Raw genomic sequence first — 11,708 nt, 5'->3', positions numbered from 1 at the left:
CTTAAAGGTATCGTAACTAGGCCATTAAATCTTCAAAAAAAAAAAACCCAGATTAAAAAGTAAATTAACATTAATAACATAACCTTGCAAATCTTAGTTTTGATTAATATTTAGTGTTAAAATAATAATTTAAATGCTAATAAAATGTTCTCATCGAAGAACCATAGTATTGTAAGTCACCTGGTTAGATTTTCATCATCGTTTCCAGAATTTGTAAATAGAAATCCAAGGAATCTAGAAAAACTTCGAATAGCCCGCAAACCAGATGGTTACCATTTAGAAAAACCTGGACGCAAATACTGGCACAAGTATGCGGTTAATTCGATTCATTTTTAGTTCTTATATATTCTCTCTTTCCAATTGTATTAAAGCAATTATTGGTATTTTTTCTCGATATTTCCTCCGATTTTTAATAACATTATCAATTTATGTCAGATGATATAACTTACTACAGGACTTACATTACCCTGGCCATTATGAATAATATGTAGAATAAACTATTTGTATCAATTGAGCTTCTGTTTGTACTAGAAGTTAATAGATAGCAATTGTGATGTATAACTGTAACTTTCAGGTTAGTATTGACAAGGAGTAACAGGACAGTTACAGCACAAGTTATTCATTTTATGAATGGGCCTATTGTTGAGGCGAAGACCTCTGAATGGGCCTTAAGGAAACAACTGTACAGTATCACAGACACATCTGCATACTTAAATTTAGGCAGAGTTTTTGCACAAAGATGTTTGGAATCTGGCATCACCGAAATGTATTGTGATATAAATCCTGCTAAAGGTGGAAAAGTTGAAAAGTTTTTGAATGAAGTAGTTCATGGTGGTGTTAAACTGGAGGAGCCTGATGTGTATAAGAAACCTAATCCTTGGGATATGCACAGACCAGAAAAACCATGGGAAGTGACTGAGGAATAAGTAGCCATAAAGCCATATCTGTATGTTTTAGTTTTGCAATAAATTATATGTAGTAAAAAACAACCTTTTTGAAATTATTACCACATAGGGAAATGTACACGAGTATCCCACACATAATATAAAGCATTCTATCTATCTATTCAGCCTCGTAATGCCCACTGCTGGGCAATGGCCATATATATAAGCAATGAATTTCTAACTTGTCACATTTCAGTGAACTTTTAATATTGTCACAGTAGAGTGGCTCAATGCTTATTGTATCCCAACTAAATACTTAAATTTTGTAAATAGCATGATTTGCTTTCATCAGGGTAGCATTTTTTTGATGTATGGATGTAGAAGAACATAGAGAGAGGTGTGCCAGGACTCGTCAAATGTAGGTCCTGGGTCTCTGCCTACCCCTCTGGGTTACGGGCGTGAAATTTGTTGTTGTGGAATTTTACTTAAATTTATAAAAAATTACAACAAAACATATTATTACAAACACATATTAAACTTACAAAATAATCACATAAACATCATATATTCCCATACAAAGTTTCATCGCCTATTCCCTTTTGTTATATTGCAGCCTTGAGGATAAAACCTGTACAAACTTCAAATGTCATATTTATTTATATAAAATCAGCAGCCTAAAAAATAAGTTTCAAGGTTCTAACTGTAAAAATAACGATACTTCCATACAAATTTCCATTCCCATTTTCAACTCCTTACAACCCTTATTTCGCGTTAAAAAGTAGCCTTTATCATTTCTGGGGCTCTAGATAAAATGTTGGTAAGGGTAACTGTTCATATCAACGACCATGGCTAGAGCAGATTGCACAGCAACGAGAAAAATATGTAGAGCATATGTGGCAGGAAGTCTAAAAGATTGGGGCGCTCGTAACACACACACACACCTATGTAGATCGTGTTAATGCTCATGCTTGATCAGGCATCTGAGAACATTAATATATAAGGCGAAATACGTATCAAATAAACCTGTTCCGTTAACCAGCATTAGGTGGTTTTATTTCCCCGTGCTCCGCATTGGAGGTGCACCGTTGATTATTGCCGGTGCACCTCCCGTGCGAGTCGTTCTATATGTCCGCAGTCAGTCCCCTACCCGGGGCTGATTTAGGATGTACATGTTGGCCCTTCGAGCCGGATGAACCAGCGACCTATGGATAATATGTAGCAAAACATATTAAACAAAACATAAAAATAAATTCTGGCAGGTATCTTGAAGATTCGCGCCCCCGACAAGAAATAATCAAATCCATTGTTTAAACGTACACACAAATCAATGTAAGATTTCATTAATTTTGGAGCCTTCTAGCGCCTAAACTAAATAACTTTGGATAGAGATAAGTTGGTTAATCTTCATATTTTCGACCAAGTACTGACCTACCATAAGCGTATTATGATATACACTATTAATTGCTATTAATGTTATATTAATGGCTCTGAACAATTTAAACTTCGTGTGTACTCGGCCTTATAAAATTATTGGGGCTTGTAGATTTCAATAAAGCCATAGACCATACCAACGACATTAAATACTTTTAATTTTTGAATAGGTTATTAATAGATACCTCCTTTTCAAAGTTAAAAATATTACTACCTAGGTGTTTTTACATTTTCTTCTTTGAAATAATTTCTAAAGTAGTAATTATTTTTTTGAAAACGCTTCTGACTAAATTTATTGGCGTAGATATTATCTAAAGGTAACAAGGTACGTTACGTCTCTCGCATATAAAATGGCGGAATTCACTATGGCGTCTGTTACTTTTCAGTTTGTGGTGAAATCTGTGAAATACAGTTTTCTCTTTCTGACACATTGCAACATCCATAGGAAAGTGAACACGCGTAGCAATCAATATGTCCACGTGACCTGTCTTTTTCAGTTCTCTTTCAACTCGCAACTAGAGTAATTGCAAATGCAAAATGTGGAAAAGTGTATTTTATAGCAAAATCATAATATTTTGCGTTTAAGTTATTGTGTTACCGTTTACAAAATGCCACCATCGATTGGTGTTAATTTACGTGTGACTGGACACTGCAGTCAAGGCGGGAGAAAGTATATGGAAGATTTGTTTTCCGTTGCCTATCAACAAACGGAAGACGAAAGGGACTTGGAGTACGCTTTCTTCGGTATATACGATGGCCATGGAGGAAGCGAAGCTGCAGCCTTTGCAAAGGAACATTTAATGGATTCTATTGTGAAACAACGGCAATTCTGGTCGGACAACGACGAAGACGTCCTAAAAGCCATTCGTAATGGTTACATGTTGACCCACTTGAACATGTGGAAAGAACTAGGTAATTCTATATGTCAATAGTTCTTTATCAGGTCTGATTGTGAGGGGATCATCGGGTGCATTGGCTTGTTGGAGGAGAATGTCTGCACTCGTAGATTGTGCAAAGTGTTTCGCGTGACCTTGTTGAGTGCTTACCGTGTTTTTTCTGAGTGCTTTGACATTGAGTCAATTTTTGCGCTTGAAACGTTGGATAATATTTCAATCGACCATTTCAGCTCATGGTATATAATTGCACAATATCTGGGATTCCCACACATTTTGCAAAGTGAAAGCTGTTTAACCAGTTTTTATGTTGTATATTTTGTATAGCACTTTAAGATTGGAACATTAAGAAATATACAATTTTAGATTAAATTTACACTTCAACTTAATGGAAATTTCTAAATTGGTTGCAATGTTTTATTTCAGAAAAATGGCCCAAAACTGTGACGGGGCTGCCAAGCACGGCGGGGACCACAGCCAGCGTGGCGTTCATCCGCCGGGGAAAGATATACATAGGGCATGTGGGTGACTCCGCAATAGTGCTGGGATATCAGAAAGAGGGTCTGTATGCTCATTGTTACAGTTGAGTCAAGGAATTTACTCACCCACTCACGCTAACAGTCAATATTGTATAACTACACGTCTACTGATAAAGGTGGATTTCCACTATACTTGTGTAAAAACATTGTCCTAATGTATTTTAGTGTTGACATGCAGAAGTTCACAGTTTAACAGTTGAACTGTTATTGTCATTGTTATTGTATTTTAACAGTTTAATAAGATTGAGATGAAATACTTATAACATTAATTATATTTAAAAATCTAAATCAGAAATTATTAAATTTATGATTTGTGAATGTTTAATTTACCTTATAGCTTGATAATTAATTGGTTACAAATGATGCTTTGTAGGTTGTGAAGAGTGGGCGGCAAAACCGCTAACATCAGATCATAAACCAGAATCGAGTGCAGAAATAGAAAGGATTCAAAGATGCGGGGGCAAGGTGATCACCAAGGCGGGTGTGCCGCGCGTCGTATGGAACAGACCCCGCCTCGGGCACAAGGGACCAATCAAGAAGAATACTCCTATGGACGAGATACCATTCTTAGCTGTGGCAAGGTCACTTGGCGACCTTTGGAGCTACAACCCACAAAACGATGAATTCATCGTCAGTCCTGACCCGGATGTGGGAGTGTTGACCATAGACCCGGCCAAGTTCAGGTGAGCAGCTGTCCTTATATCTACTATGTGCAAGTGATACAAAGTTCCTTATTGTCAGATTCCCTAAAACATTGACATTCAACTCAGGCTGGGTGGTTTATCTATGGTTTTAATTTTAAAATCTGATTTAGAATAAACTCATACCTAACTCATAAACCAACCTAACCAAACCTTAGGCTGAACTAAATTATTTGTAAAGTTATATATCTGATTTCAAATACAAAAGTCAATACCCATTTTAAGATTATTGTGATAACATTGAGGGTAAAATTTTGTTTGCTGGCAACACATAGTTAAATGTAAAAGCAATATAATCAATTTTTTGTTTAGTTGATAGATCAGTTTTAAATGTTGGGTAATATTATGAATGAATGTATGATTATTTCAGATGTTTAATATTTGGTACGGACGGGTTGTGGAACATGATGTCTGCGGAGGGTGCGGTGGCGCTGGTGCAGGCGACGGAGCGACACAACGAGGCCGCGCTGCTGGGCGCCGCCGGGCCCCCGCGCGACTGGCTCAACCCCTCCAAGAGCCTCGTCGACCACGCTCTCGAGAGGTACTCGCACTTCTCTGTCACCAATGAACAACTTCATTTACACATTGCTTAATATTATACATGCGAATGATTGAATGAATGTTTATTATTAGATATCTCCAGAATGACTTCATGGATCAGGATGAATTTTTGTATAGATGTAGAACACAGGCTGGATGAACACATAGTCTACTTATGATCCTAGAAATATGTATTCCTGTGGGCTATCATTGATTTACATAATAATTTCAAAACAAATAATATTTTTTAAATTTGACACAGATATAGATTATAGTCTGTTCATTTAGCTTTTTTTTTATTCCATGCGAACGAAATCGCGGGTAAAAGCTAGTTGATAATAATTCTGATATTTTTCAGATGGTCCAATACGCGAATGAGGGCAGACAATACGTCAGTGGTGACCTTGATGCTGGACCCTCCGGGCCCGCCGCGCGCCACCGTGTTGCGCTCGCGCACCGGCGCCGCGCACCGCCCGCACCTCGCCGCGCCATCCCTCGCGCACCCGCAAGGCTCGCCGCCTCCGCATCCACCGCCCGCCTCCGCCTCCGCCTCCGCCTCCGCTGCACCCGCTGCTCCCGCCACGCACGATGCACCCGCAACACCCGCAACACCCGCAACGCCCGCCACACCTCCAAACGGCGACGGCGACTCGCGTCAAGTGCCACAGAATGGCCTCACCATCATGACGCGGTACTCCGAAGTCGACAAGCCTGCGTCGACGCCGGACGCCGCAGACAAGACACCGTTGCCTCCGTGTGCCACCCTAGACGGTCGCTTCTCTGTACCCAGCCGGGAGGAGACGCCGCGCGAGGATGTCGAAGACGCGATCACTAATTATGGGAATCCGGCGGAATCTTACTTCATGGCGCGGCTGTTAAATCGAAGTCGCGTCGTCAACACTCTGTCGGAGGTGTACGAGGAGATCGTGAACAGACAGACGTCGGACCGCTCGGAGGCCCCCGAGGCGCCGCCCGCCACCGCGCTGCCCGAGGCGGCGGGGAATGACGCCGCCCCTCCTGCGTCAGACCGCCGCGTCGATGCGGTCCCCGAGCCGCCCCCCGCGACCACCTCGCCCGTCCGCCCGGAACCCGACGGCGGCATCCAGATCAACGAAGTGTCGTCTAGTTCGCCCACCGACGCCCCGAGACCTCGCGGCCGCAAGCCGAGGGGCGACGCGAGGCGCGAAGTCGTCCCCAACGACCGAGTCCTGCGCTCGCACCCCCACCACGAGCCCGACGCCCCCGGTCGGCCGCACACTCGCCAAACTCGCGGCAAGAACATCGAGCGCGTCGTCATCCTGACGCGACGTCCGCCCCCCAAGGCCGAGCGCGGGGATCGCTCCCCTGCGGTGGAGGCCCGGGGCGTCGGGCGCCGCGCGGCGGACCCCGGCGAGGAGGAGGCGCGCCGGACGCGTTCGCAGTTCGCTTCGGGAAACTGCGCGCGCGCCCCGGGGCCGGCGCGGCGTGCCGCGGCGGCGCGCGGGGCGCACTACAAGGAGAACCTGTGCGGGAGGACGCGCGCACGCACCGCGCCCGCGCCGCGCCAGCGCGCTCGCCGCGCCCCTAGCGACGAGGTGCACTCCACGACGGGGTGGGCGCGCGCTCTGCGTTCTCGCAACGACGGGGAACCGCACGCCGCTGTGGGCCCGCAGCCGCCCAGCAGCGCGCCCACAGCGCCCCCGGCGAAGCGCGCGCGCTGCGAGGCGGTGACGCCGGCGGCGGCGAGCGCGGGCAAGCGGGCGGGGCCGTGGCCGACGCTAACGTTACGAAACCGCTTACGTCGCCGCCTCGCCAAATAGTAGCGGCACGCGCCGGAGTGTTACAAGTGCAAGTGCAAGTGGACAGACATATGAGATTTATTTGTTTAAGTAACGTTGTGGTGTAATCGCAATGCGCCTCCGCTACATTGTAGCGCCACCTGTCGTCGTTTACAACAAGCGCTCCTACATTGTTGTAACATTTAGTCAGACAATGTCGGGGGCGGGAGTAATGTGATGTTACCTGCGAGTGCGGGAGCAATGGTGCCTTGTCTAGTACTGCCAAAGTACTGTTTTGAACTTTAAATATTTTATATGGGAGTGCGAGCTGATATATATATCCAAAGATGACTGCTTTGTATACGGTTAGACTTGTGTTGTTATTATTTTGTATTTTGTTAGTCGGCCGAGCGGCGCCATGCTGCGTCATGCTGCGCCATGCTGCGTCATGCTGCGCCATGCTGCGCTCGCGGAGCTGCGTTGGAATCAATAGTACAAAGAGTTATTGACTAGTTAGATAGATAAGGCGACGACGAGGACCACGCAATGAATTAGCCCAAATAGATATTTATTTTGTCTATATTTATAGCACATCATATTGCATTTAAGTTTAGGAGCCAGGAAATGTGATTTCCGCAACTCAGAGGCTACGTCTGAACTTTGAGATGAATTTGTTACAGAGCCACGAAACGTATATACCGAGACTTTCTCAAAAATCTAAATATTTATATAAAGATAAAGAATTTAGCTAAAATTACGAAAAGTAGATTTTGTACATTAATTAAACATTTACATTTTATCTTATTTTGTAATTAGAGTGGTTATTCTTTTAGGAAAAGAATTATGTTTTATTATTTGGTTGACAAAGAGAGTTATATTGTAAGATATGAAGCAGGCAACAGTGAATTGAGACGAAACTAGTTGCCTTATTGTGCGGGGAGCGGTCGGGGGAAGACCAATCTCTTGTTAGTATAAGTAGAGGTTTGCTTTTGTAAATGTCAAAGTTAAGTATATTGTGATGATGAAACCATTGACTTATATTTTATTATCATAGTGAAGAGTGAATCAGACGCAGATCAGCAACAGTGACTTGTTGGTGTGTGTGTGTCAACAACAAGGACACGGTGCAGTGGCCGGGGTGTCGTGTCGTGTAGGACATACTGCACTTCAGAAGGATATTGCGAAGTAAACAATGTGCCTCATTCGTTACCGACTTGCAGCAAATAATAGGTAAAAGTGTTCTTTGATAAAACGAGATGTAATGTATTTTTATTGAAATAAATTTTATTCTGTGTACTTTAGTGATGTAAAAGATGATTTAATATAATTTGTTAAGATAATTATGTAAAGGTTTAGTGAATTTGGTGCGGAGTTGATTGAGTCGGGGCCGGGATTTGTTACAGCTATAGTTTCCTCTGCGTGAGCTGTGGATACAGTTTTGTATCGAAGGGTAAAGTGAATGCCTTGTCTGGGGCCGTGTCATCGGTCGCAGCGATTTAACTACATATTTGAAAATGAAAATTAAAAATTTATTACTATACACATTAGTTCTAAAGCGAAACATCGCTGTAGACTTTATTTTTTAAATATGGTTTAAATAAAGTTTGTATAAAATGAACGCGTAGTTTTATTGTTAGTCGTTACACCCTCCCCAGCTGTCGTGGGGGGTCACCCCCGCTCACCCCCCGCGCCACTCACGCACGGGGCTGCCGCTGCCGGCAATAAGTCAGTCGAGGTCGGACCCGCGGAGCGACGCGTCACTTGTACGCAGAAATAATCACGTACATTTTAATTGCTTATTTGTTATGAATATGATATGCAATCAAAGATTTTGAAAACAATAACGCAGTAATGAAAACGAGACGAGGGTAGGTGTGTGCCCGAGCGGCGAGCGGCGGCCGACGCCGGTGTATCGATCGCGCGCAGTGCAGTGACAGTGGAGTGGACTGAAGGAAGTGGAAGTTGTGCACTGCGGCTAGTGATGCGCACCATATCGTTTTCTACTGCGGTTTTATGTGGCTTATTCTGAATTTTTATAGGCGAGGCGACTGCAAAAATATTTGAGAAAATCAAATTGTAATAGTGGCAAATTTATTTAGTACAAAGTTTAAGAGATATATTAGTTAAAAGCGGAGGAGATTGTTAAAACTGCACAAACACCGAGCTCGTCCTTTAATTAAATTATGTAATTAATAAATGAGTTCGAGTGACTCAATATAACTCATCACTTATTAGAGCACTATAAATGAACTGTTACTTTTTGTAGTATTTACCCGTTAAAGCTACAACTACAATATATTATATTGTTGTACGATTTGAAATAAAAAATAATGAGTTTTGCACTTTATAATGCGTGTGTTGTACATTCGGTATACAAGCCCCGGGCGGTTCTGGAGTTGGGGTGCATCGGCAGTACAAGGATTCACCCCAGTGGGGAGACGCGTGTAAATGAAATCAACTATTGCTAGTACAAATCGAATGTTTTTCGGATAGTAATATACCGCGTTAAAGTTATGTCAACGTCCGATAGTTCCATCTTTGCTGTAGCTCGAAGGTTACGTGCTGGGCTGTCAGCACCTCACGCATGTACATATATATACATAGAATCATGTCAACTAAATGACATCTGTTACGACCGAAATACGATCAGGGAAAAACTACGACTTCCCTCTGAAAAGGTCCAGAGCAAAGTATGTATAGTTCGTTTGTACAAGATACGAACTTCATATTTTGAAAGTCAGTAAAAGATTCCTTCACAGGAGTCACTCTGAAGCCGCTTTATCGCACCATCGCTCTGAGCGAGTGGATGTGGTCTCTGACCTTCTTTACACAAGGCAATGTAATCTTGGAAACTATAATATTGCATCCATCCGTCACTAGTATATTCGTCACCCATGCTCGTTCTGCGTAAAGGGCTGTCCGTAATACCAATACTTTGGCGACTAAAGAACAAAGTGTCGGTGACGACGTGATCCTATGTCCCTTTATGATATAGTATTGCGTAGATGGCATAACGAATAAAATCGCCGGGTTTGAAGATTTACGTTTCGCTTGTGTACGAAGGGCCTAAGGGGCACATATAATGCGTTTCAAATAAGAATATGCTTAAATCATTGTCATATTGTGATCGTCGGTGAAATAGATGTTTTAAATCTGAATCTGAATTGAAGTAGTACTGTGACGTCATCTGTATATCTGAACATTTGGTGTACTGTAAGTTGGTGTGATTGAGGCGAGATGGCGCTGGAGATAGGTAAGCAATATTACAATTTCGTTTTTACATACAATAATCAATGTTTGTTTTCTTCGTGAACATCGATGAAAATTTATAATTTACACGAGAAAAGGGTATTTTAAGCAAATCTAACCTGACATACATATAATCTGCATTATAGTATTTCTGATAAAAATGTGTTGGAGATCGAGCAGCTGCATTCGAGACAGTTTCAATACTACAATTGATGGAGAATACGACGTTATCCTTGTTCTTATAATTCTGAAGTATTCGTGGATATTTATTGCGAAACGATGCAGCGATAAAATAAGGATGGCGGAAACGAACATATCTCTGTCGAGGAAAATATCCGGAAATAAGCACCAATCGTATCACCCTGACAATATATTAATTACAAAACTTTCGCTTTTAAATGATATTATGTTTTATTTTATTTATTCATTTAATGATATGAAAAAACACACAAATGATGTACTTATATACAGTCCACCTCCACCGCTATACATTTATGAAAGCCGTATTTTATTAGTGTACCCGAAGTCACAGATAATCAGGCTAAAAACAACATTCACTCGAAAATTCTATATAGTAAAAGTATAGTATAGTGTAATTTTATATAGTTTTGCGTTTCAGTATATTGACCAAAGAGTCAATATAAAATATCTTAAAAGGTGTACACGCCGATGTCACTCAGCGCCCGCTTCCACTCTCATACTCAGAAATATTGACAAACAGCAAGAGATATTCATTGAGCTGGCGAATGTACTAGTTACGTCACATAACGAGGCAGGCAGGGAGCGTGGGCGGGGCAGGCCTCTGGATCTTTTACTCAGACTCAGGAGGTTTACCGATGAACAACCAATCGTAAAAGATCGGTAAAGAAAGCAATGGGAGAAGGATTAGAAACTGGCCGTTGGCGCCACACCCGTCACACGCAACGAAGACACCTGACTTCCGTGAGATGGTGGTATGACGCCGCCGAGCCGACACATTCGGCGTGGGTAGGATCGCCATGTGTTGAAAATGTTTATCAGACAATAGTTATAAGTAATCATTTGGGGGGGGAGAAGGGTCCAGTCTCTCGTATCTTCAGAGAACACATCCGCTGTCACAAGCGGCGCGTACACAGCCCACCACTCGCCGCGCCCGCACGTGACTACAAAAATTTTTACGCGACCATTCATGACACTATCTTCTCTTGTCTACACTTTACCGCGTGGGATTCCACCAACAAAACATTCGTTTAATTTACCCCCTTCGACCGACAAATAAAGTTACGTCGACCGACAAATAAGATGTAGAGGCCGAATTGTTATCTTTTTTTTTTTTAGAGAAAATAATAGAGATAACTTTTATAAATTTTTTTATTTCAATATGTTATATGAAACGGCGGCAGTGGAAACCCAGCGTTGCTAGTGACTGATAAGTGAAGCCGACCGTTTGTGATTGTGTCAGTCGTTCGCGAATCGCTTACCGAAACTGTCGCTTGTTCCGCACTCAGTGAACGTTCCGCACTCAGTGAACGTTCCGCACTCAGTGAACGTTCCGCACTCAGTGAACGTTCCGCACTCAGTGAACGTTCCGCACTCAGTGCATGTTTCTGCAAATTGCAAAAGTTCATTGATAAATAATTGATTTCACTTTGTTTTGGTGCGCAGCCTGATACTGAATTTATCTTGCACCAATTGTAATATTTACTGCTGGAGGCTCCGACAGGTCAGATATCCT

The 11,708-nt window shown here is 42.5% G+C and overlaps 2 protein-coding genes across 2 annotated transcripts; both read left to right on the top strand.

Moving 5' to 3' along the window:
• The first annotated feature begins 73 nt into the window (after positions 1 to 73).
• Positions 74 to 978, top strand: LOC106713007 (39S ribosomal protein L18, mitochondrial). The gene is made up of 2 exons (XM_014505704.2): positions 74 to 308; positions 575 to 978. Exons 1-2 carry the CDS (start codon positions 145 to 147, stop codon positions 924 to 926), a joined length of 516 nt encoding a protein of 171 aa, XP_014361190.1. The 5' UTR covers positions 74 to 144; the 3' UTR covers positions 927 to 978.
• A 1,757-nt stretch (positions 979 to 2,735) lies between these two features.
• On the top strand, positions 2,736 to 7,851 carry LOC106712950 (probable protein phosphatase 2C 20). The gene is made up of 5 exons (XM_045683380.1): positions 2,736 to 3,227; positions 3,635 to 3,769; positions 4,121 to 4,430; positions 4,819 to 4,989; positions 5,347 to 7,851. The coding sequence occupies exons 1-5, from the start codon at positions 2,924 to 2,926 to the stop codon at positions 6,785 to 6,787; spliced, it is 2,361 nt and encodes a 786-aa protein (XP_045539336.1). The 5' UTR covers positions 2,736 to 2,923; the 3' UTR covers positions 6,788 to 7,851.
• Positions 7,852 to 11,708: the final 3,857 nt, after the last annotated feature.

The sequence above is a fragment of the Papilio machaon genome, chromosome 21, assembly GCF_912999745.1.
Source record: "Papilio machaon chromosome 21, ilPapMach1.1, whole genome shotgun sequence".
NCBI lineage: Eukaryota > Metazoa > Arthropoda > Insecta > Lepidoptera > Papilionidae > Papilio > Papilio machaon.
The sequence above is the reverse complement of the archived record's forward strand: the minus strand, read 5'-3'. Positions and strand labels throughout refer to the sequence as shown.